This window comes from Primulina tabacum, chromosome 14 (assembly GCF_025594145.1).
Source record: "Primulina tabacum isolate GXHZ01 chromosome 14, ASM2559414v2, whole genome shotgun sequence".
NCBI classification, from domain to species: Eukaryota; Viridiplantae; Streptophyta; class Magnoliopsida; order Lamiales; family Gesneriaceae; genus Primulina; species Primulina tabacum.
Window position 1 is genome coordinate 7,488,051 of NC_134563.1, and position 27,504 is coordinate 7,515,554.

The 27,504-nt window shown below is 37.3% G+C and overlaps 1 protein-coding gene across 2 annotated transcripts in view; it reads right to left on the reverse strand.

The window, feature by feature from the left end:
• Nucleotides 1–4,221: 4,221 nt before the first annotated feature.
• The window catches only part of LOC142525591 (synaptotagmin-2-like), a 45,966-nt gene continuing 22,683 nt past the window's right edge, over nt 4,222–27,504 (reverse strand). The window contains exons 1-9 of one of the 2 annotated variants that reach the window (XM_075629911.1): nt 6,886–6,956; nt 6,670–6,788; nt 6,464–6,565; nt 6,237–6,311; nt 6,053–6,129; nt 5,709–5,955; nt 5,205–5,555; nt 4,896–5,027; nt 4,222–4,500 (exon numbers count right to left, since the gene is read on the reverse strand). In XM_075629911.1, coding sequence (XP_075486026.1) covers nt 4,369–4,500; nt 4,896–5,027; nt 5,205–5,555; nt 5,709–5,955; nt 6,053–6,129; nt 6,237–6,311; nt 6,464–6,565; nt 6,670–6,786 — 1,233 coding nt within the window. In that variant the 5' untranslated portion in view covers nt 6,787–6,788; nt 6,886–6,956 and the 3' untranslated portion in view covers nt 4,222–4,368. Of the gene's footprint in view, nt 4,501–4,895; nt 5,028–5,204; nt 5,556–5,708; nt 5,956–6,052; nt 6,130–6,236; nt 6,312–6,463; nt 6,566–6,669; nt 6,789–6,885; nt 6,957–27,504 lie in introns of those variants that run through there. The other variant, XM_075629910.1, reaches the window with a different exon arrangement.

The window sequence follows — 27,504 nt, forward strand, 5'->3', positions numbered from 1 at the left end:
GTATTGTTGGCATGGATATCTTGACAACCAATCGAGCTACTGTCGATTGTTTTCATGGAGTGGTTCGATTTCGACATGTTGATGGACCCAAGTGGAACTTTTATGGCAAGGGTTCCCAAGCTAAAATTCCTTTGGTATCCTCTTTGGAAATGTCTCGACTTTTGTGTAGTGGGAATGAGGGTTATCTTGTCTATGATGTTGATGTTTCTAAGAAGGAGCGCTCTTTATCTGATATTCTTGTTGCGAAAGAATTCCCGATGTATTTCCCGATGAGATTACTGATTTTCCGTCTCATCGAGAATTTGAATTTAGTATTGATCTTATGTCGGGGACTGTGCCTATTTCGAAAGCTCCTTATCGCATAGCACCTTTGGAATTAAATGAATTGAAAGAACAATTGCAGGATCTATTCCGAATTGCACTAGAAAATTTGGAAGAAGTTTTAACATTGGAGATCAAAGTATGAGAGACGGCTCAAACCTTTTTGGAAAAGGGGTTGGCCGAAATTTTCAACCCTTTTGGGAGAGGGGATTTCGAAATTATGGTGGTGGAGGCTAGGGTTATGCCATGCTAACTCCTATTTATAATTAAGCAATCACCTAATAATCATAATTAACATTAATAGGCTTGATTAATTAATTGGGCTAGTCTAACTAGTTTAATTAATTAATCAAAGTCCATTAAGAAATTTAATTATTTAGTATGTTGGACTTGTACTCCTACAAGCCCATTAAACATATTTCCCACCAATTTTAATTTAATATTTAATAAACTCAACTTTTGAGCTTAATAAATTAAATCGATTATAAATTCAACATTTGAATTTATTGTTTAAATTATAAATTCAACTCCTTGAATTTTATTACGTCCAAAATTTAATATTTAATAAACTCAACTTTTGAGTTTAATAAATTAAATTCTCATATTTTATAAATTCAACTCCTTGAATTTATTCTTCCAATATTTAATGGGAACAAACGATCAAGTGCTTGTGTGACCCTCAATGGCTCAGGGATACAGCTAGCCGTGAGTTCATAACTCTTTGTGATTCAGGACATAATCCTTTATTCGAGCTTACGCTTATTTGCCCCATTCTATATATCAACAATTGATCATGAGCATGTCAGAAATCATATTTCTGATTAAACCCATCGAATCATGGTAAGAGCGTCTAGTAGTATCGCATTATAATTCCTTAGCTATCACTGATAGTGCCTGCAAGAACAAGTCGATTATGATTAGCGTACAATACGGTCCCTTCATCTCATATATCCCGATCGAATCTGCAACCATTGGTTCATCGAGGGTTGCATAATAATTCGATGACTATGTGATACATATAAATAGTGGCATCACATGTACTATTGGAGAACTCCTTCTCTAACGTACATCTCATATTCTGGCCAGAGATTCCACGCATTATTATTTCATCAGATCAAATAGGATATCCACACCTATAGGTGAGCGGTGAATCCCCGACTACAATGTACAGGCTCCTACATGTGTCGCAACTGTACCCAATCTCGCCACCTGATGACTCTCCTGGAGCCGATAAACGAGTCAAAGCACAGCCCTAGCATATAGAGCCTTAGTGTTGTCCCAAAAAATGAATTTATTCTCTGTGTTATCTTCCAATTGCCATCTGCTACACGAATATAAATTTACAGGTTGAAGTGCTAGGCACTAGCCTCAACTAGTGCATATTGCATAGTGATTTCTTAACATTCCGGTGGAAGTTAATATTAGAGTAGATGTCCTGCAAGTTAATGCTTGACTATAGAATTTATTGACTCAAATGTAATAAACAATCTTTATTTTAATATAATTTAACTTTTTATGGTTTCATTTTGCTTTATTTGTATACTCATGCAATCAGTATAGATAAAATCCATTATTATACTTTAATACAAATGAATCGTAATTCGATCTTGAAAGGGGTTGGTTTGTTGGGTTGATTGGCACTCATTTGTAAACATTGTATATTCTAAATTCGTTACTAGATTCAGCTGCTTAAAAATAAGGATAAAGCCGCTTGAGCTTGAGACTAGCATATGTGATGTTGTGTACTGTGTTTCATGGTAAGGGTATAGAAATGTCCAATCATATATATGGGTAATCATATGATGATTGTATCGAACAACCCTTCCTCTGACTTTTCAAGTGGTTATCATTCATCGAGAGAAAAAGTCTGTGATTTTGATTGTACATGATTAATCCTTACGACCTGATACAATACTGAGACTCTACATACTAGGATTGTGCTTTGAGTCGTTTACCGACTCCACGAGGATCACAAGGTGACGAGATTGGGTGCAATTGCGACATATGTAGGAGCCAGTGCATTGTAGTCGGGAATTCACCGCTCACCTACGGGTGTGGATATCCTATGTGATCAACGAAATAATAGTGCATGAAATCTCTGACCAGAGTGTGGGATGTACATAAGAGAAGGAGTTCTCTAGTTGTGCATGCGATGATATTATGAATATTTCATGATTATATCATATAGCTATCGAATTAATATGCAACCATCGGTGAACCAATGGTTGCAGATTTGATAAGGATATATGAGATTAATGGACCGTACTGTACGTTAATCATAACCGGCTGGTTTTTGCAGACACTATCAGTGATTCCTAGGGAATCATGGGACAATGCTACTAAGCGCTCTTACCATGATTCGATGAGTTTATTCAAAAAAAAGTTTTTGACATTCTCATGATCCAATGTTGGTACATGGAATGTGGGCAATTAGGGTAAGTCCGAATAAAGGAAATTGTCCTGAATTACAAAAAGTTGTGAACCCACGACTAGCTGTATTCCTGAACCATTGATGGCCACACAAGCAATGATATACTTGTTCCCGTTGAGATAATGAATTCAAGGAGTTGAATTTATAAGAAATAAGTTTGATATAATCAATCGATAAGCTTATAAATAAAGTTTATAAAAGCTTATAGAAATTTTGAGATCTTGACTGCTAAAGACAGTCAAAGTGAGTGCACCTGCCTTATTTAGACAGTGGTGATCTAGATATTAAAGTTTACATCATAATAACAAATAAGTTGAAATTGTCACATCGATGATGTTTATCGTCGATCAAAATTATGATGATATTAATGTAGTGGGAGCATGGATCATGGGCTTGTAGAGCATAAGCACATCATGCTAATTTATTAAAGTTCATATGTGATTTAATAATTAAATTATATTTTAATTGAGTTACAATATAGCCCATTAAATTTTTATAAAATATGGTATTGATTTATGTAATATGGAAATATTATGATACCATAATTTTAGTAACTTGTACACAAAGCAAAATAAATTAACGCATGGTATTCTTGAAAAGATATATGTATTAAACGTCGAGATTGGCTATGATTTGGGCATGGATTTTAAAATATTTAGTTAATTTAATTAATTAGAGTAATTAAGTAAATGAAAGATTAAAGAAATAATAAGAATTTTTATTCTAATGGCATAGCATTTTTCGAGACATGCAAGGAATTTTGCAAGAAAAACCAGCTCTCGAAATCCTTTTTCAAAGCAAGAAATCAGACATTTCAAGTTTGAGAGTTGTATCGGTTTTTAGTGTTATATATCTACGTAAAATAACTTCTAAATTTCTAGTGCAAGTCAGAAGAGATACAATTAATCTAATCCTAGACCTGATTAGAAGATTAAAAAAGAAGATTTGAAGAAAATTCGTAGAGATTCTCAACAACAGCTATATCCGCTAACACCGGAATAGTTGGAGCCCAGTAAATTATTCACTAAATGTATTTTCTAACTCTCTATGAATGTTTATTTAATTTAAACCATACTAGTATCCAAAAAATATTTTGAATCTCAAATAAAATTTTAAAACCCCCGCTGCCATTTGGACACGAGAAAAACGATGTCCCAACAATTAATTTTGCGAATGCTTAGGAAAAAAGACTTTTGTAGAGCTTCTAGAGGCATATTCAGGGGGTGTTTATTGAATCATGGATTTGCAGTTCTCATGGGATTTGGAACACTGCAGAATATAGGTTCAAGCAGTTTTGAGACAGATGGTAGGAGGGCCAACTATACAATGCTAGGAGTTTAAAATTTCGGAATTATTGGTGTAGGAGAATCTCAGCGGACTTGATAATTCACTAATTATATTGTGTTGATAAAGTCGGAAGCTTTTGACAAAACGAAACTTGTTCGTGTTTTTAAGTTGAGATCACTAGGTAGCATGTCAATACTGGCATCCTTGCACACAACAATGAAAACTGCAATGGAAACAAACAAATTACCATCCCTAGAGTTTCTTTGCTGCTCAATTCTTAGTTCTTAACACCACCAAATCATTATTCACAAAACCAATGTTGCAGAGTATCAAGATGCAGATCTCCATTGCATCTCAATCTGAATCCTTCCATTCTTTGAGTCAATAAGATGGTATCTCTCATTGATTCGCTTGTTGTTGACAACATCTGATAGGTGTATGTTCACGTAACCCAGAGTTTCCTAAGAAACAAAAATTCAATATTGGTTAGTTGTATCGGAGCATTCTGCTTTCAGACTTTAGTGATATAAGTATTATGATCTTAAATAGTCGGCCGAGATGAACATTTTTTTGATTGTACTCCAGAAAAGTCTCGCAGAGGGGTGACTACCCTGTCACACGCTAAATTTTTGGAATTTGTGTGTAAATTTTCTAATTTCTCAAGTTCTGCCCTCCTCAAATCAATTGAGTCAATCCACTTCCCACTCCCCTAGATTCAGTCTCACTCTTCTTTTGAATGAATTCCCATATCTGCTCCTATTTGTTGTCCATTTGAAAGTATGTTAATCTGCCTAAACAAAGGATGTAGATTTAATGCAGGAGACGTTTATTGGTCACGAGAACTAATTTAATGTACCTTGGGGTGTAGTAGACCCATTCTTTTAGAAGTACTGATCACTTCGACATGAATCTTGTCATTGGAGGGTGGTTCATCTAGCATAAACTGAAACTCTTCCTCCCATCTCGGATCTCTGCTTTTCTTTATGGTCTGCCAAATTCACAGTATAAATAATGACTAAGAATAGACCACTATGATCCAAACCTTCAAACACTAGCCTTTTGATATATAATCTTTCATCTTTTATCCTCACCTATTTTATGTCAGCCTTTTTTAATTGGTTATTCAGATTGTTGGGAGATATCCAATCCCATAGATGTAGTTTACCTTAGTTTTTCTCTCCTCTCCTCGAAAGAGCAGACGTGCTGATGGATTTGTATGGTTCTTCCCTTCCAAATCTTGAGCTTCGTGGAATATTATGACCAGCAAACCACCTTCTTTCAGCGTTCCTTTTGGAGCCTTCTGCACTGAATTTGAATCTTCAACATTGGTGGGCACCTCGTTATCTTTGAAAGGTTTGTATTCAGCTTCAATTACAATCTGTCCTCGTGATTTTTCATTCTGAGCATCATTTGGGTTCAGATTTTTAAGAAGATCAAGTGTCAAAACCTTTGGCTCCTCTGGAGTCAAATCTTTCAATGGGATTACATTCAAGCCCATCTTGTCATGAGATCCAACCTAAACATATGCAATCAACATGGTAAACACATTTCTCTACAATTAAGGCCCTCTATATGCTACAACGGAGGCAGATGTACATCAAACATATTTATCACCATCAAATCATGTAAACTTGTTTAAGAATTATGAGGGAGTAATATGATCCAATACCTGTTCCCAGTCATAGACTGAAAGATGTAAAACTTGAGCTTCAGGGTCCTTGACGACAAAAGTGAATTCTTCATTCCATTCGGGGTTCAAGTTTTTATGTTTCACGGTTGTTATCTTGGACGGAAGCTTGTCGTCGGCGAGTTTTAACTTCACATAAGGGTCAGATGCGCCTAAAAGGTCTTTCTTCTTGAGCTTCATTGCTCTGAGAACCTTCACATTAAGTATTCCTACTGGTTTCTTCATTGCTCTGTCAGTTCGCAAAAGCCGAATCTCATTAGAAATCATAGAACTTCAAAGAGTTGGAACACTTTTAGCTACAAGTCATGAAAACACGTCGTTCGTACTTTGTGGGATCCATGATCTGAACTTCCAGTCTTTTAGGCCATAGATACATATTTGCAACCTGATCTTTGATAAGTTCCTGAAGCAGCATAAACACATATGACATACACATCACAATACCCCCTTACTTTGTCAGAAAAATCGCCAAAGATCTTGAAAAATTGTTTGAGAGAGAAATAACAAGACCTGGACAAATCTGTATAATCCAGGAATAGACATTACATCTACACCAATTAGCTTTACTCCAAGGTCCACATGAGGCTACAAATTCCGAATTTAAGGCAAAGACAAGTTATCATGAACTAGATTCATGTAATTGATAGTTCACTTGATAGGCGTTAAATCTCGCCTACAATACTCGAATTTTTCAAGAGAATTAGCAGCAACAAGAGATGAAACCTATCATGACACACCTTCTCCATCAGGGAAACATGTATATTTGCAAAACAAGGAAAGCTTGGAACCAGCGGCTTTAAAGTGATCCGGGGGTTAGCAAATACTTGCAAGTCAATAACCTGAAATGCCCAGAAAGGAAAATCGGATCACTATAGCTGGAAGTCATGTATCATAGAAGGAAACGAACAGAGAAATTTTTAGTAGTTCGTAGAAGAGACAGTACCTGGACTGTAGCTTTCAACCCGAATGCTTTGGCAGCAACGAGGATGTTAGGATTAGCTGCCCATTTGAAGCCTAGCTCCATTATCAGTTCTTTCTCTTCTGTATTGTACACTTTCATTCCTGCAGTTTCCAATTTTATATTTGATGGTAATAAATCACATACTTGGAACAAAAAACTAACTTATGGCGAAAACAAAAAAAAATTCAACTAATTAACGATTGAGATCTCCATATGAACCAAATTTGGTAATACAGAAACCATCACATTGTTGACAGTGTTAGAACCCTATAAACTGTTTTTATGGATCATATGCGGACACGGTTGCTCATCGCCTATTAATATGATGTTAGAGTAGATGCTTTGTAAGGCAACGGTTGATTAAATAATTTATTGACTAAAGTGTAATAAACAATCTTTATTTTAATATAATTTTCTTTTCATAATTTCGTTTTACTTTAATTGTATACTCATGCAATAAACATAGATAAAGATCTTGATTATACTTTAATACAAATGAATTGTACTTTTATCTTGAAATTTATTTGTAAACAGTGTATATTCTAAATTAGTTTTAATTGATTCACCCGCCTAAAAACAAGGATAAAAACAGTTTGAATTTGAGACTAGTATCTGTGATGTTGTGTACCATATTTTATGGTAAGGACATAGAGATGTTCAATCATGTAGATGTGTAATCATATAATGAATGTACCGAACAACCTTCCCTCGAACTTTTCAAAAGGTTATCATTCATCGAGAGGAAAAGTTCGTGGTTATGATTGTACATCATTGGTCCTTACGACCCCAAGATAATACTAAGGCTCTACATACTAGGATTGTGCTTTGACTCATTTACCAACTCCGTGAGGGTTACAAGGTGGTGAGGTTGGGTTCAATTGTGACATGTGTATGAGCCAGTGCATTGTAGTCGGGAATTCACTACTCAGTTATGAGTGTGGATATCCTATGTGATCTAATGAAATAGTAGTGCATCAAATCTCTGGCCAGAGTATAAGATGTACATTAGAAACAAGGGTTTTCTAGTTGTGCACGCAATGACACATGATGCAACCCTCGATGAACCAATAATTGCGGATTTGATCAAGATATATGAGATGAAGGGACCGTACTCTACGTTAATCATAATCGATTGGTTCTTACAAGCACTATTAGTGATACATAGAAAATGATGGGGTAACGCTACTAGACGCTCGTACCATGATTCGATGTGTTTAATCAGAAAATTGTTTCTGACATTTTCATGATCAAATGTTGGTACTTAGAATGTGGCAAATAAGGATAAGCCCGAATAAAGGACAATGTCCTGAATCACAAAGAGTTGTGAACCAACGGCTAGCTGTATCCCTGATCCATTGAGGGTCACTCAAAGTACGAGATCATTTGTTTCCATTGAGATAATAAATTCAAAGATTTCAATTTATATAAAATAATGAGATAGTAAATTCAAGGAGATGAATTTATGATAATTAAATTTGGAGAGAATAAATTCAAAAAATTGAATTTATGAAAAGTTGAAAGTTTAAATATTAAACTCAAATGTTGAGTTTATATAAGATTAAATAAAATATAATGGAAGTATGCAAAATGAGCTTGTAGGAGTACAAGTACAACATGCTAATTAATTAAAGTTCTTAATGAAATTTGAAGTATTAATTAATTAAACTAGTTGGACTAGTCAAATTAATTAACTAAGCTCATTAATATTTAATTAAAGAAGTCTAAACTTATAATTAAGGAATTTAAGTTATGGACTCATGATTAAAAAAAGAGACACAAAACCTAGCCTCCATGGGTTGCAATTTTAAAAAAAGTCTCCTCCAAAACCTCTCAAGTTTTCGGCCACCTAGAAGAAATTTGGGGTTTGAGCCGTCATCTTGGTATTCGATCTCAACTTTAAATTTTTTCTAAATTTTCTTGTGAAATTTAGAGGAGGAACAATTATTCTAGTTATGGACTTGATTGGAAATAGAAGAAATAAGATTTCGAGAAGATCGTTCGTAGGGAAAACTACAAGAGCTATCTCTGTCAATCTTGGAATAATTGGTGCCAAGTGATTTATTCACTCAAGGTATATTCATAAACGCCCTATGAATTTTTATTTTGTTAAAACATACGAGTGTCCAAAGATGATATTTGAATGTCAAATAATTTTTTTTTAAAAAACTTTCGCTACATTTTGGACACGAGAAAATCGATTTTCAATAGTGGTATTAGAGTCGGGTTCTCTATATTGTATGGTTTAAGTTTCATGTTGCGTATTTTATTTCTAACCTCACAAGAAAATTTTTCAGAAAATTGATGCACCATTAACATTTCGATTTTAATAAGAAAACAAAAAAAATTTCGAACTACAACTGTGCGCGGAGATTGCGCATAGCTTCCGCAACTGTCCGATCTGATCAGGTAGCAAGGGCGGGTGCCTGGGAACATCTCGGGCACCGTGCTATGTCATGGGCTTGAATTTTTCGGGTCTAAGGTGTGATTTTCTGATTTTACAAAAATTTGGATGAAATTAATATTTTATAAAAAAAATTTCAATTTTTTCTAAAAAATCAAATTTTGGTAAATTAATAATTTTTTTAAAATAAATAATTAGAATATGATTTTAATTTTTTATGATAAAAATACGTTTTACAAGAAATAAGTTATTTAATAAATTAGAAATTAAATAAAAGGTGTTTATTTGATTTATTAACTTCTTCAATAATTATGGTGGATAATGATAAAATTACTAGATGCAGTTATTATATAATATTAAATGTATGAAGGATGATCGAGAGCATTGATCAATATGATAGGTGTATGTTATGATATTTTACTTTTTAATTCATTTTGTTAATATATGATATTATTAAAGTGGACCTGGTTTGTGGCTTGTTTCCACCCCCGGAGATGTGTCTCTTATGTGCTATGGCTATTCAAATGTAATTATTAGAAATAGTGGGAGATCAAGACCGATGAGCCCGATGCACAAGATGAATAAATGTAAAATATTATAAGCTCTCGTAATAAATTGCATCTTCATCCCTCTATTCGCCTAGGTTATGGGCCTGGATCCATGTTTAGTTCACATGGATCTAATAGCATTGGTGATCGATCATCCTTATTTATTTATATTATTGAATGTAATATTATGATATATATGCGATATATAGCAGTATGCATGTAATATTATGATATATATGCGATATATAGTAATATGCATGTATTTATATTATTAAATAAAATATTTGCATAAATCATGCAAACATACAAACTCGTGGGTTATAGATACATCAGAATTTTTTAGTAATATGCATGTATTTATATGCATGTATTTATATTATTAAGCCCTTGTTTCAAAGATTTTTAGTAATATGCATGTATTTATATTATTAAGCCCAATTGAAGTGGGTTATTACATTTCATTGTAATGAATCAGAATTTTTTAGTAAATTCATATCTTTGAGATAGAAGGGGTGACATAGGAGCAGTTGAAGTCTCCGAACATCCATAAAACTCCTCGTGTCCATCATTTTATTCATTTGGAGTAACAAGTGCCAGAAGAGCTTTGATACTTTGAAGCAAGCTCTTATCACAGCGTCAGTGTTAGCCATGCCAGCAGGTCAAGGAAATTTTGTACTATACACCGATGCATCTAAGCTCGGTCTAGGCGCAGTTTTGATGCAGCATGGTCGGGTTATAGCTTATGCCTCTAGACAGTTGAAAGGGCATGAGAAGAATTATCTGAATCATGATCTTGAGTTAGCTGCCGTTGTCTTTGCATTGAAGATATGGAGGCATTATTTGTACGGCGAGAAATGTCAGATATTTACTGATCACAAGAGCCTCAAGTATTTATTCACGCAGAAAAAATTGAAAATGAGACAAAGACAGTGGTTAGAGTTAGTGAAATACTACGATTGTGAGATTAGCTACCATCCGAGGAAAGCTAATGTTGTGGCATGACGCCTTGAGCAGAAAGGTTGCCTTCGTAGCACAACTGTCAGTACAGAGATCTCTTCAATCAGAGATTCAGAGTTTTGGGTTAGAGGTTTATCCTAAAAGCAGAGCTCCTAAGCTATCTAATCTGAAAGTCCAATCTTCTTTGTTGGACCGAATCCGTAGAGTTCAACCTTCAGATGAGCAGTTACAGAAATGGCGACTGAAGAATAAAGCCAAGGGTAGTGTACTCTACACAGTGTCCGATGGTATTGTGAGGTATAGAGGAACGATTTGGGTGCCTAGTGTTGATTCGATCAGAGAGGATATTCTGACAGAGGCACATGCATATCCATATTCCATCCATCCAAGAGGTACCAAGATGTACAAGGATTTGCAGATTCTGTATTGGTGGTCAGGTATAAAGAAAGACACCCGCCGTTTTGTGTCTGAATGTCTCACTTGTCAGCAGGTGAAGGCAGAGCATCAGAGGCCAGCAAGGATGCTTAAGCCACTACCTATCCCCGAGTGGAAGTGGGAGAATATCACCATGGACTTCATTGTGGGTTTGCCGAGGTCAGTCAGAGGATCCAATGCCATTTGGGTTATAGTGGATCGACTTACTAAGTCGGCACACTTCTTGCCAGTGAAGACGACTTTCTCCATGACGCAGTATCCAGAGCTCTATATCAGGGAGATAGTTCGATTGCACGGGATCCCAGTTTATATTGTGTTCGACAGGGACCCGAGGTTCAAATCATTCTTTTGGAAGAGTTTGCATGCATCCATGGGGAAGAAGTTGCTATTCAGTACAGCTTTCCATCCTCAGATAGATGTCCAGTATGAGCGAATGATTCAGATTTTGGAGGATTTGTTGCAAGCTTGTGTGATCGATTTCCATGGGAATTGGGAATCGAAGCTACCTCTAGTGTAGTTTACCTACAACAACGGTTTTCAGTCGTCTATAGGTATGGCTCCTTACGAGGCACTGTATGGAAGGAAGTGCAGATCGCCGATTCATTGGGATGAAGACTGTGAGAGACCAGAACTTGGTCCAGAGATTGTTCAGCAGACTGCAGAAGTGGTGGTCAACATCCGAGACAGGATGAAGACCGCCCAGAGTCGTTAAAAATGTTATGCTGACAAGAGAAGAAGGGATCTCGAGTTTGCCATAGGTGATCATGTTTTTGTGAAGATAGCACCTATGAAGGGTGTTATGAGATTTGGGAAGAGAGGCAAGCTCAGTCCAAGATTTATTGGACCTTTCGAGATTCTTGACAGATTTGTGACACTAGCTTATCGTGTAGTCCCTACCGCCGAATCTGGCCGGTGTACACAATGTGTTCCACGTCTCGATTCTGAGGAAGTACCTAGCGAATCCTTTGCATGTTTTCAGCTATGAGCCGTTGCATCTTGCTCCAGATCTGTTGTATGAGGAAAGAGCTGTCCAAATCCTAGACAGACAGAAGCGGAGACTTCAGAACAAGGTGACCAAGCTGGTCAAAGTCCAGGTGGCTGAATCAATTAGTGGAGGAGGCCACTTGGGAGACCGAGGCAGATATGAGAAATCGCTACCCGGAGTTGTTTGGCAAGACTTAATTTCGAGGGCGAAATTTATTTAAGTGAGGGAGGAACTGTAGAGCCCAAATTCAGTACATGTAAACCCATGCATTTATTTAATTGTTAAATTATTTATTTAAGTTTAAAATGATTTTTAGCAATGCATGATTTATTAAATTGCATTATTTTAATTATTTATTTTTATGTGATGCACGTTAAAAATATTTTCTTGAGTTTCATGTTTCAGGACGATTATTCGATGCGGGATCGAGGAAAAGAGATCGGAGACGATTTTGGCAATTTTAAAATTTGGTATTTTATTTTAAGTTGGGTTTGGGACATTTTAAAAGGTTTATTTAATTTTTTAGCATTTTAAAAGCCTAAATTAATTATTAGGTGATTTTATGACTTTAAAGTTTTTAAAGATTTGTCACTTGTACATTTTATTTTAAATTAAGAGATGTTATTTAAAGTTAGAGGAAGGTTAGTATTTTAATTAGTTGTTAATTATCAATTAAGCACATAATTTCTCCTAATTACCTACACTAACTCACGCATACACCCACATTTACACACACACACACTTACGTTTAACACACACACAATTCACTACCCTTCATTTTAGTTTTTTTAAAAGAAAATATTAGGGTTTTTGGAGAGCAAGAGCAGCCGCCCCTCCCTTTTCAAGAATTTCAGCAATTTTCATTAGCTTTTCTTCAAGAAAATTGTTCCACGATCGTACCGGATCAACCCTCGCACCATTCCCGCTACGGTATCGTCGGTTTGGTAATTTCAATTATCAAAAGGCATGTATATTCTGTTGTTCCTGCGTCGATCTCGTCATAATATGTGTTGTGATGTTTATTATGTGTAAAAATCTATGTTTGATGTACAAAGTTTGAGCAGAAATTTGTTGAATCGATTTTGAAATAATGTTTAGATCTAAAACTCTAATTCTACTGTCATTTAGTGTGCTGCGAATTTTCGGTTGCTTATCTTGAAAAACTTTCAACATATAACACGTAGAACTTTTTGATACCTTCGATTTGACAGTAAATTCGTAAAATTTTGACAAGAAACGAGTGATTTATGATTGTTTTTGTGGTACTGCTCAAACTGTGATTTTATAAAAAAATGTGTTCTTGACATGTTCTTGAGTTTCTTGTTTCGCAGGCTTCGTTGGAAATCGCCGAGTGTTCCTTGCTATGTTCAGTAGTGTCCAATTGGGTGATCATGTGAATTTTGGGGTGTTGTCTCGGGTTGGTGAGGTTGTGCATGCATTAGAAGTCATAGGGAACTCTTGGGCATAATTTTGGGTTGAGTTGCGAAGAACTAGCACCGCAACGCCGCACTGCGGGCGCCGCAGCGCTGTCAATACGCACTAGGCAGCACCGCAGCTAGGCGCCAGTCTGGCGCTGCGGCCAATACGCACTAGGCAGCACCGCAGCTAGGCGCCAATCTGGCGCTGCAGCGCTGCACTGCAGAATTTTAGGCTTCGAATTTAGGTGCTCTTGCTTCTTTTGGGTACTATTAAGTCGTTATGTCCTAGTATACTAAAATTTAATTTAGATGTTATGAAGTTTGATTGGGGAACGTTTAACTATGTTTTAAGCAAGGTCTGCAGGTCTGCACCGTCTATTGTTTGGGGACATTCATACTTCTTGACAAGATTTGTTTCAGGGTCGAGTCGGGAGTTAATATGTTGTTTATCACGATCAAGTCCCGAGCATTTCCAGAAGGTCATAAGTTAGTAAGTCAATGGGTGATGCATTCGATAGGCATGATTAAATTGTGGAAGTTAAGGTTCATGGTAGCGCATTAGCATGTGCAGCAAGAACTCGAGCGAGATCCAACGAATCCTTCAACGTCATGTAAGTATGTTCGGCGTGCAAAAAGAAAATACTTTTAAGTTTTTGCAGGCATGCTAAATGTCTTGTGACCAAATTATGAATGGGTTTGAAAGTCGGTGAACGTGGCCGAGGACCTCTCCAACCCGGTAAAGCATGACCGGGTTTAGATCAGGATTGGAAAACGGCATGACCAGGGACCAATCCACCCGTTAAAGCATGAACGGGGATCTCATGTATGTGGTAGTGGAGTTTCTCTGCCAGCCCAATACTGTGGTTTAGTCTGATCAGGCACTTTTATGTATGGGTCACTTGCTTCGAAACATATCTCTACGAAAAAAATGATAAAGTTTATGTATGTTCAAGTATGTATGATGCAAGCATGTTTAAGAAAAGTTTTACGTTGATGACACGTCTATGTTATGCATGTAGGTTCAAGCTTCTGTATGCATGTTCAAGTTTCAAATATGTACGCTCTATTTTAAAGATGCATGTGGTTTTATTACGTATTACTTGTTTCTTCCAGTTTATACATGTTGAGTCTTTTGACTCACTAAACTTGATTGATGCAGGTGAGGATGACTTTGAGGAGACGAGGGGTGGGGACCTGTGAGCCGGCTTGGACTGAGCAGGAGGCTAAACCCGAGGACCGCCCATGTTTTTTTAGAAATTATGAAATGTTCAAATACTTTGATTTCACGTTATAGTTTACGATATTTAGACAAGTGTTCCTAGCAAACTTCATTTATGATCTTTTTGTTGCAAATGTTTTGAATGATCGGTTTATCAATTGATTGTGTACCAAAATTTGAAAGTTTATTTTGTATTTAAGAAAATTTTTAATTTTCCGCAAATTTCAAGTAGTTCAAAATTTGGTACGTTACAGTGAGAAGCATCATAAATGAACTGAATGCACTTGAAAAAGTGCATTCAAACAAAGAAATTGATCTAAAGGTGATGTGTGGCCTTCCCAAAGAATTGGATGTCAAACTATGGCCATGCGGGAATCAAAAGACCTCAACCAGGAGGTGGAACTAAAGGATTTGTTTGCTGACATGTAAGCCTATGAATTCGAAATGCAAACAAGATAGTCCTACAAGTCAAAAATGCCCTCAACGCTCTGATACTGGAGCCAAAATTTTCAGTTGAGAAGACAGTTGAACAGCTAATCTATGAAACGATGTCATTGTTCTTCAGAAAATTTGGAAGATTCATGAAAAATAATCAAGGATCATTCCTAAGAAATTACCGACATGAATGAATCAAAAGAAGAACCAAATGCATGCTACAATTGTGGAAAAATTGGTCACTTTATAGCTGACTATCCCAAATAAAGAAGGACAACAAGTGATTAGTTGAAAAGGGAAATGAGCCATTTGAGCACATGAGAAGATCAAAAGATGACAAGAAATCATCCAGGAAGAAGCACGAAGCCCTAATAGCTAAATAGAACAAATCAAAATGGGCAGAAACTAATAGCGAAGCATCAGAAAATGAGATCAAGCAGCTCCAGTGATGAAGAAGAGGTGATGCTTCATGACTAATGATGCTCAACTTGTATCTAGTAGGGAGCAGGTATTTGATTCAGCTCTACTGATTTTGCATTGGTATGATTTATTCAATATTTGACAAAATGTTATGAGTGTGAATTTTCCGTAGTCGAATACGCGATGTACGGCCAAGGCGAGAGAACCAGGGACGATTTTGATGAGATGTCTATTTTTAGAAGTTTAGGAATTAGAAACTCGAGATTTAGCAACCCAAAAAAGGAAAGTGGAAAATTTATAAATAGTAAGGGACGAACTTAATCGGTAATGAACTTTTGCTAGAAAATGAGAAGTTTCAGACTTACGATACAAGAAACGAGTGGCACCAAATATTTTTAGAATATTTTTTGGACTTCTAATGGATAAATTTTGGATTTAATTAACTCCTTAATGGGCCCAGAATAGTGGTGATTAATTAAATTATTATAGGGCATTTTATGTAACATAAAAGCCCACCTAGCAACTAAATAAAGACCCTAGCCTACCACCCGTAATCACACGCCTCTTACACCTTCAGCACACACCACACACACTCACTCAAACCCTAGGGTGGCCGAAAGTTCATAGCTAAGGAAAGAAGGAGGTTTCGTGTCCCGTTCGTCTCTCGTCGCACCGTCGCTCGTATTTCGTAAGAACAAATGATCAAGGAATGTTTTCAAACCTTTCTTTATGCACCAATCAATCCATAATATTGCACGTATTTGATTTTGTGTGAAAAGTTCATAAGGGTGATGGCTTTAAACTTTTATGCATGTGTACCTCATGTTTTCATAAATAATTCTTGTCGTTTGTGAAAACTGTTGGAGGAAGGATACAAAACAAGAGATTTAAGAGTCTTTATAAACATCTAATAGTAAGTTTTGAAGGGACTATAGTCGAAGGAGATGCCTCAAGGGCAGCACCACAGGCACGCAAATTGCGTGCAGGCCGAAAGGAGAAAAGAGGGTCGGGTTGGGGCTCCTCGGCCAAGGGGGTAGCATGGTGTCCTTACCAAGGTATGGATGGAAGTTTTAGAGCCCTAGGAAGGTCTATGACGGGTTCGGTCAGGGCTTGGACAGGCTGGTATAGAGCTGGAACCGAAACTTCAAAACCTGCACGTATTGGGCTACTTTGGTGTGTCACAAATCTATGGGCTAGGGGATGGTGTAAAGGGCAGGACCAGGGGATTGGGACATGCTTAGGGTCTTGGTGAGGGGCTGGGATAAGCCAAGAGTCAAGCCAAAGGCTACGACAACCACTGAGTGTGAGAGGGCTGATGCTGCGCAAGGGGTACGAGCGATGCCTCGCTGTTGCGCAAAATCTAGGGTGTATGGTTCTTGGTCTATGGGCAAAAGAGCCTTATCATGGTCATAGTTAGGGTCTACAAAAGAGTTCTACGGCCTGTTTTGGGTCATTTCGAGCCATGGTCCGTTCGGAGTCGTAAATTGTCTGAACGTGTCAAAATAAAGACGAAATGGACCTAGGTTAAATCCTTTCTTCAAATTTTGGTTTGGCTTGGGTTTGGGAAGTTTCAGCAGCTTAAATTGGGTCTTAAGATGTTAATAATGGTCTGGTCTCAGGTTGGTTCAAGTTGGAAGAGTAGTTTTGTCATTTGTTTGCCAGAAAATGCAAAAACTGGGCTAAAAGAGTCATTTGGTAAGTGAATCGAATCGTTCTCGAAACATTGATCCTAAGATGAAATCTCCAGCAAGTTTTTGGAAATTTTTGGTATTTTTAAAATTGTGGAATCGAATCAGTACCCCTAAGTCAAAGTCCTGAGGTCGTCCGGGTAAGTATAGGGTTGAATTGTATGCGGACAGTTCGAGGAAATTCGAGGGCGGTTTGCAACTTCCTAAAACAATTCCATATCATGTTAAATGCTATTTTTGGAAATTTTAAATATATGCATGATATATTCTATTTTCATAAGTTTTAACGTATCTGCATGTTTATGCTATTTTTAGCAGTCTCGACGTATATGAATAATATAAACCATTTTTGGATGTTTTAAAGAATATGGAAATTTTATGCATATTTTTATGAAATGATAAAGTAAAGAAAAATATTTTTGAGAAATGTGAATTGATCGTGACGTGGTGACCTTGCAATGAAAAGGGAGTGAACAGTAAAAAATGATGGCTGGAATCTCAATAATAATGAATCTATTTAAAAAGTGAACGGTGAAGTTATTTTATGATAGTCGGAGAGATCGTTGAAGAAGTGGACGTTGAACCCGACAGCCTAGTAATATGGTTTATGAATTGATCAGTCGACTGAATTTTGTCACTATCGAGGATCAGACTTTACTTAAAAACTATATTTTAATGGGAAAGTTTATATTTAAGTATGGCTTCAAAAGTTTCATATTTTGAAGGTTTCGAGTTTGCATGACAAATCTATTTTTAGTCAACGTAATTTTTACACACGTGATTGTATACTTATGTATTTGCTATATTAGGGTTGATCATGATGAGTCATTAGAATCACTAAGTTTGAATAGTTGCAGGTGATGATGATGTTGAGTCGTGAGGTGCGAACTATCGAGTAATCCGGGAGGCGCAGGGCATACCTGAGGACCTAAAAATTCTGCATATGTTAGAGATTTTAAGGATTTTACGGATTTTGACTTTTATTTACATACATATAGGATGCTAGAATTGATTGAGTTTAAATTTAGACTTTTATTGCTTATTTTACTCATTCCACATGAATGGTTATGGATATTATGGAATTCATTAATTTGACTATTATGCTAGTTTATTTCTGATGAATTAATTATGCATGTTTTAGGAATTACGAATATTGTTTTGAAAAAAAACTAGTGTAAATTAAATGAATTTAGAAGTAGGATCGTTTCAGTCAATATCAGAGCGGTGGTTTTCGAAAAGGGTTATGCCTGCTGCCGTTTCTGAGGAGCTCGAAAAGTCACGCCTCAAGTATATGAGTTTTATTGCTTTAAAGTTTTTAATTGTTTAGATATATCTGCTTACATGACTATCAGAGATAAAATTTAGACGCATTTTATTTTAAAACTGCATGTTGCTTACGTTTTGGGTTGGACGAATTGTACATACATGCCTCCTAGACGAGTTCTTCGCAAAGATAGAGAGGATAGGTTGGGAGGAGGATTCAGGCAGGAAGAGATTCCACCGACTCCACCTAATCAGGATGCTAGTGCTCGTGTGCTAGCTGGTATGGATCGACTACTGGAGCGGTATGTTGGGAATGCTGCAAGGAGTGAATCTGGCGACATTGACGTGGGAGGGCCTTCAAGCGGGTAGTCTTTACGAAGTATTTCACCGTCGATGTTCGTTCGAGGTTGAAGAGAGAGTTTATGAGTCTACGTCAAGGGGATTCGTCTGTTGCTGACTTCGTCCAAAAGTTTGACCGGGGCTGTTACTTTGTGTCCCTGATTGCAAATGATGATGCAGAGAAGCTACGTCATTTCTTGGATGGTTTGAGGCCGCCAATCCATCGGGATGTGTTGTTGGCAGATCCGATCGACTATAATGCGGCTGTTGCCAAAGCCTTTCGAGCTGACAGTCACTGAATGACATTGAGTGGGACATGTTTGAGAACTTGTTATGGCACAAAAAGTTGAACCACCTAAATTTCAAAACCATTGTACAACTGAGTAACCACGAACTAGTAACTGGTTTGCCAAAGATTAGGTTTTCAAAAGATAAAATCGTGACTGATTGAAGCTTGTTAAGTTAGAATTATTCAAATTTTATATCTGATCCCGTTTTTGCATAATTGCTTGATTTCAGTTTCTCAAATAAATGAAAATGGAAGAATTACCTGAATTTATGGTCAAACTACTCACGAACTTACACATGTTTGAAATTTGAAATTTCATGAAACATATTTAGAAAATACCTTTATGAGATTTCACTTTACAGTTTCTAAATTTCGTAACTCCAAAATCTCGAAAGCAAATCACTTGCACTCCCTTTCCTTCCTCACGGATAAATAAAAATTAAATTAAAATGGCAGCCAAAACTCCCGCATTTTTCTTTAATGCTGTTTCAATCTACTTCGACTCCATTTCCATTGTCAAGGATGATGTAGTTATCATAGTATTTCAGAAGATTGAAGAATTTATGCTTCGTCATTTCTTGGGGTTGGCTACTCAAGAAATATATTCATTAAATCTCCTATCTATCTACGAGTCCAGCTCAGTGTCTGATGATGGGAAGATTCAGATGAAAGTCAACAATCACTCGATGATTGTTGATGAAGAGTTCTTCAAGAATCTGTTCCAACTACCAGCTGAAGGACTCTCAAGCTTTTCAGAAATAGCTGATTCTGATACCGAAGAGATGCAAACCCTACTACACAAAGCCAAGACAACCTGTGACGGGACGAGCGTTCGTGATGCAAGCCAAGAACGCATATCCAGACACGACGTTAATCAGCGGTAGCCTAGTTGCTTAACGATTTTACATTTTCTTAATAGCATAAAATGTTAAGTTGGTTAGTAGAGAGCCTTGGGGAATAAGGAACTTAGACGAACCTAGGTTGAATGCTCTAAATTTACGAGTTTAAGGGATGACCTTGAATTTTAGTAAATTTGGGCATAAAATGTAAACTTTATCAAGAAAGGGTTAAATTGAATTAATTTAGGGAATGATTTTGACATAAACCAAAACTATGAGGACTAAATTGCAATAAACCAAGAGCCTATAGTTTAATTTCTAGAAGCCGAAAATTCCAGGGACCAAATTGTAATTCTAGAAGTACAGGGACTGAAGTTTAGATGGCCGAAACTTCTAAGGTGAAATATGGAATTTTCAAAAAAATAATTCAGGGACTAAATTGCGAAACCCAAAAATTTCATGGACTGTTTTCCGGATTTTGGAATTTCCAGGGGCTGTTTCGAAAATTTTTGTGAGTTCAAGGCTAAAACAGATTTTTTTTTTCAAAAGTTTTAGGGCTTGAATGAATAAAACTGAAAATATTATGGACTTAATTGCATTAATTCGAACTTAAGAGGGGTGAATTTTTATAATTTCGAACTTTTTTGCGTCAGAATGCGATAGGTCGATATTTTTGGGGACAAATTGGAGTAATTTTTGAGAATTTTGGGTTATTGTTGATGGAATTTCATGAATTTATTTTGTTTGAATGGTTACGTTGGTATATTTGTCACATGAAAGATATTTTTATCAAGTGTAGCTACATATGCACTGCTAGATTCTGGAGCTACACATTCATTTATATCTGAGATTTTTGTCAAGTGACTGGGAATTGTATCAGAGGCCATGGATTCGGGTTTCAGAGTTTCGAGTCCTTCTGATGATCAGATGTTTATTTCGAGGATAATGAAGAATTTGGAACTTCGTTTGTAGAATAATGTTGTTCAGACAGATCTGATTGTGTTACCGATGTCTGAGTTTGAAATCATTCTGGGCATGGACTGGCTTTCGTCGAATTGAGATTCGATATATTTCCGGCAGAGGTCAGTATCTGTTTGACCGCCCAGCGAGAAATCTTTTATTTTTGAGACAGCAAGGAACAAGCAGATGTCGCACATCATTTCCTGTATCCGTGCAAGGAAAATTGTGAAGAGAGGCTGCCAAGCATTTCTGGTGAGTATTGTGTCAGTATCTGAGCTAGTCAGTCAGAGACTAGACGATATCAAGATTGTCAGAGATTTTCCTAGCATCTTTCCTAAGAAAGTTTCTGGCATTCCACCAGACAGAGATGTGGATTTCTCTATTGAGCTGATACCGGGTACATTGCCAATTTCTAAGAAACCTTATCATCTAGCACCTGCAGAGATGAATGAATTGAATGATCAGATTCAGGACTTGCTGGACATGGGTTTTATTCGATCGAGTTTTTCTCCATGGGGCGCACCGGTATTGTTTGTGAAGAAGGACGGCAGCATGCGACTCTACATTGATTATAGAGAGCTGAAAAGAGTCACCGTCTAGAATAAGTATCTCATACCTAGAATTGAAGACTTATTTGATCTGCTGCAGGGAGCATCAGTGTTTTCAAAGATAGATCTTCGTTCAGGATCACCAGCTGAAGGTGAGAGTGGCAGATGTTCACAAGACGGCTTTTAGGACTCTATATGGGCACTACGAGTTTATTGAGAGGTCTTTCGGGTTGAGTAATTTACCACCGATCTTCATGGATCTCATTAATCGCGTATTTCAGTAGTATTTGGATCAGTTCTTCATAGAGTTTATGGATGATATACTGATATACTCGAAGAGCAGGGAGGAGCACAGTCAGCGCTTGAGAACAGCACTGTATGCATTGAACAACAAACATTTATATGCCAAGTTCAGCAAGTGCAAGTTTTGACTCGACAGAGTTGCGTTCTTGGGCCACATTATTTCCAGAGATGGAGTTGAGGTTGATCCCAGCAAGGTCGAGGCAGTCAGAGATTGGCAGGTGCCTAAGAGAGTGACGAAGATCAGTAGTTTCTTGGGTCTAGCTGGGTACTACTGGAAGTTCATTCAGGGCTTCTCGACTATTGCGGCACCCATGACTGCCTTGACGAAGAAGAATGCTAAGTTCATTTTGGGATCAGCTTGTCAGGAGAGTTTTGAAAGTCTGGAGCAAGCTTTGACTTCAGCGCCAGTTCTAGCGATGCCATTAGGGCAAGGAGAGTTTGTGTTATACACGGATGCTTCGAAGCTTGGTTTTGGCGTAGTTTTGATGCACCATGACAGAGTGATAGCCTATGCATCCATACAGTTGAAGGTGAATGAGAAGAATTACCCTACTCATGACCTCGAGTTTGCAACAGTAGTATTTGCTTTGAAGATCTAGAGGCACTATTTGTATGGGGAGAAGTGCAAGATATTCACTGATCATAAGAGTTTGAATGGCTTCTTCACCCAGAAAGAGCTGAATATGCGACGACGGAGATGGTCAGAGCTGGTTAAGGACTATGACTGTGACATTAGCTACCACCCCGGAAAGGATAATGTGGTCGCAGATGCACTGAGTAGGAAGACTGCAGTGGTTGCTCAGACGACAGTTCAGAGGTCATTGCAGGCAGAGATTCAGAGATTTGAGCTTGCAGTGTACGCCAGGGGTGATGCTCCTAATCTTTGTTCTTTGACAGTTAAGTAGACAATGAGAGACAGGATTCGAGAAAGTCAGTCATCTGATGAGCAGTTGTAGAAGTGGAGACTGAGAGATGAGTCTAAGGGTCTGATATTGTATTCAGTCAAGAATGGCATAGTCCGATATCGTGGCTGACTGTGGGTTCCTAGTGGAGATTCACCGAGCGAACATATTTTGAAGGAAGCTCACAATGCCCGTATTCTATCCATCCAAGGAGTACAAAGATGTATAAGGACTTGCAGTCCTTGTATTGTGGCCGGTCATGAAACGAGACATTTTTCGTTTCGTGTCTGAGTGTTTGACATGCCAGTAGGTTAAGGAAGAGCATCAGAGACCTGCAGGAAAGCTTAAGCCACTCCCTATTCCCGAATGGAAATGGGAAAACATCATGATGGATTTATGACAGGGCTACCGAGAACAGTTGGAGGGTATAATGCCATTTGGTTGATAGTCGACCAGCTTATGAAGTCAGCACATTTTCTATCGATTAAGAAGACTTTCACAATGACTCTGTACGCAGAGTTGTACATCATAAAGATAGTCAGATTGCATGGGATTCTAGTGTCTATTATTTCATAGAGAGACCGAGGTTTACATTTTCATTCTGAAAGAGTCTGCATTAGGCATTGGGTAACAAATTGATTTTTAGTACAGCTTTTCGTCCTCAGACTGACGGCCAGTCCAAGAGGGTGATTCATATTCTGGAGGATCTACTCAGGGCTTGTGTAATCGATTTCCAGGGTAGCTGGGAGCCAAAATTATATCTAGTGGAGTTCACATACAACAACACCTATCAAGTGTCTATAGGTATGGCTCCATACGAGGCACTTTATGGGAGGAAGTGTCGATCACCGATCTATTGGGATGAGGTAGGGGAAAGAGTAGAGTTGAATCCAGATGTTGTCAGACAGACTGCCAGAGCTATTAGTCAAGATCCGGGATATGATGAAGACTGCTCAGAGCCGTCAGAAGAGTTATGCGGATAAGCAGCGCAAAAATCTAGAGTTTGCAGTGGGTGACCACATGTTTGTGAAGATAACACCTATGAAGGGTGTTATGAGATTCGGCAAGAAAGGAAAACTTAATCCGAGGTTCATAGGGCTGTTCGAGATTCTTGAGAAGATTGGAACACTTGATTATAGAGTGACGTTGCCACCAAATCTTGCCGGAGTGCATAATGCATTTCATTTCTCGATGCTACACAAGTACATGTCAAACTCTTCACATGTGCTGAACTATGAGCCTCTGCAGATTACCCTGAACATGTCGTATGAAGAAAGGCCTTCACAATTCTTGGATCGACAAGAAAGAAGGCTTCAGAACAAAGTTCTTCGAATGTTCAAAGTCAAGTGGCTAAATCATTATAAGGAGGAAGCTACTTGGGACACTAAGACCGATATGAAGAGTCGCTAGACAGAGTTATTCGGTGAGTTCCTAATTTCGAGGACATAATTTTATTTAAGGAGGGGAGGAATTGCAATGTCTGAAATCCCCATGCATAAAAATTTATAAATTGCTAATTTAAATTAGTTAAATGATTTTAAATGCATGAATACGATGTTTTATTATTATTAAATGCTTACATGTGTTTTGATGCATGATTTCAATTTTTAGGGATTTTCCAGACGATTATTTGATGTTTGGTGGAGGAAAGGAGACCGGGGACGATTGAGATAAATATAATTTTTTTAATAAATTTTTTTATGCTCGAAAATGTGTTTTAATTAATGTCATTTTTATTAAATTGATAGGAATTGAATTATTTTTCGAATCTAGCCGTATTTTATTTTAGAAATCAATTTTTGTCAAAACGTGGGACTTTTTGAAGGCTCGTAAATTATTTTTTAACAACTTTTTAAAACAAAATTTTGACGTAGAATAAATTAGGCCTAGTTGGACCTAATTAATTAATATTAGTGTATTTTTAACCCACGAAATAATTATCCAAAAAGGCCTAGTCTCCAACTCAACCCTATTTTCAAAAATATTAGACAAAAGCTAGGGTTTGGAGAAGCTGTTGTAGCCGTGTCTTCAAGCAGTCCAAAGAGGAGAATTTCGAAGGATTTTTGAAAAAGAAAGCATAGGAAATCATCTCCCGATCGCCTCTACCGTTCCATCGCACCAAATATTGAGTTTCAGGGTAGTTAAATCGCAAAGGCACGTCTTTAACCTATCCTTTATGCACCATTCAGACTTTATTATGCGTGTTGATGTTTTTATGAATGAAAAATTATAATTCTCGATTTATACATGGATGTTCTACTTTTATTTCCCTGATCAATGTTTTCTTGCATGTTTCGGCTTATTTCAATTGCTTGTGGATTGGTCTGGTAAAGGGCTATCATGGTATGTATTAAGTGATGTCTAGGAGTCCTTCGCGTAGATGCATGGTCTGGTTTAATGGCTCGTGCAAGGAAGGGGTCGTTCGGGCCACCCTTGATCATAGATCTAGGGTTCGGCCGAAGAGTTTAGGGCGAGGGGCCGTGCATGGGTCGTGTCCTTTCTGTTGTGTGGCACGTGGAGGTCAGTAGGGTCATAAGGTTGTATTGTTGGGGTCTGGTAAGATCCAGTCGAGAACTGGTCGAGGGATGATCGAGCTAGGGGTCATGGCTGCTTGGTTGTTAGCGGAGCCGAGATTAGGATGCTGGTACAGCTGGTTTCTTTGGTCTGGATCGAGTCTAGGAAGGTCAAGTAAGGTATAGTTGAGTCATGGCTCGAATGTAGGAAATTTTCGTTAAGTTTCGAATTAATTCAGGTTAAAAACAAGACTTCGGTTTAAGTTTTTTTAGTCGAATTGTAAAGTTAGGATTAAGGCTCAAGTTGATGCTTGGGAAATATTTTAGAGCAAATTTTAATCTTATACGATAATTTGGGTTAGGCTCGAGTTAAATTTTAAGGTAAAAAATCAAATGAACAGTTAGGGTTTCATGGGTAATATGGTCATTTTTCTGAGGAGAGTTAGAGGTCTTGGCAGCTTCCTGAGCAATTATTTCATTATAAAATGATTATTTTAAACGTTTATGAAATTTTAATGTTAAATGATAAATTATGCATGCTTGGTAAAAGAAAAATGATGTAGAGTGCATGATATTTTTTTGGTATAAGTGATGGAAAGGGAAAATATTTTTGAGGGTTGTGATTTGACTGTGACATAGAGGATACGTGGGAATACCGCGAGGAAGAAGGCCCTCGAGGGAGCCCGTTTACGGGAGAAGGCCCCGGAGGGAGCCCAATATCGGATTTCAATTTTATCCAGCGATGAAATTTGCTGACGCCCCGCCAACATGTACCATAGTTTATAGATTGATCAATCACATAGAGGATATAAGTTGATAGCTAGTCACATTCAATTATTAAACTTCACCCAAAGGAGTTTATTATTTATATGATGAGGAAAAAGATTTATGATGAGGATTTCCTTTATGCTCATGAAAGTTGCATATGCGCATGATTTTTAAATGAATTGTATTTGAGTGAAATTGTTTTTATAGACGATTGTGCATGTATATATATTACTTGTTATTATGGTTCGGATGTGTTGAGTCATTATGCTCACTAGATTTGAATGGTTGCAGGTATGAAAATGAGGACGATGGTGGCTTTGACTCTTGAGGCGGACTGGGCTGGGCAGTGCATCCTGAGGACCTTGCATTTTCCGCATATATGGTAAAACAATATTTTATGATATTTGGTTTATGAGGTGTTGTACAGGAATGTTATATTTTAAATGATTGATTTTTTGTTGGTATGGTTGAAAGCATGGTTTTCGATTGGTTTAGCGATTTCTTCATTACGAAATATTTGGATGTTTAAAGGATTTTTAGTGCAATTGCATGTGCACTTTTAATTATAGTGTTATTAGTCGAAAATTATTTGTTTGTGTGTGGGTAGGTTTCGTATATTAAAAAAAAATCATATGTTGTATATTTTAAAGTATAAAATGAGTTTGGGATGTTTTAAATGGGTACAGTTTAGAACTGTAATCCTTGCCAAGAAGTTGAAAAAAAAATTAGTTCTCAAGTGCTTCATTTCACTGGAGTCTGTAGTGATGATGGCAGTACAGGCTACTTCAGTCGCCCAAGTTATGGAAAGAATGATATAATTTTTGATTTAATGATAATCAAAAAGCTGACTGAAGTAATGGCTGAGCTGAAAAAAAATTAGGATCTAGTTGGACCAACTGCGTATGCCAACAGGGCATTATTTTTGCAACTGGACTGTGATCTCATTTCCCTCCAACTCAAGGTCATGAATTGGGAGATTGGATAGAAACTGCACATTCAAGTTGACACCAGCAGGTCGAACTGAGGAGTTTATCTCAACTGTTGTTGAGTCTGCCGTTGAATAAGCTGATGTGGAATCAGTTCGAGAACCATTTGTCGAAGAAACAATAGACACTGCTCTTCCATTAGTATCTGAATTAGCTCAACCTTCATCCTCCACAACTTTAATCACTATACCAGTTTCTGAACCAGCAGCTCAACTGACCACATACACATAAGGAAAGCTATCCTTAGCAAATTTGGATGAGCTGTTGTTATCAGTTGCTGAAGAAATTCAGCAAGAGCATAGGGAAGACCAAGCTGCTAATGAAGATATAGTCGAACCAGTGGCTGAGGAAGTCAATGGATCGAAACCTGAAGCTGTGGTACAAGATGAAAGAGTTCAATTGGGAACTGAACATATTACAATTTGTAGAAGCCAAGTCATAAGTCCAGGAACCATCAGTCTTATTAGAACTGATCTCCAATATTTTCATGATTCCAGAGACTTTATTTATTTCAGAAGCTTCACACAAACTGATCTCCACAAAGAAAACTTGTGATAATTTTGTCTCACATCTTAAAAATTAAAGATTTAAAATGAGTTTA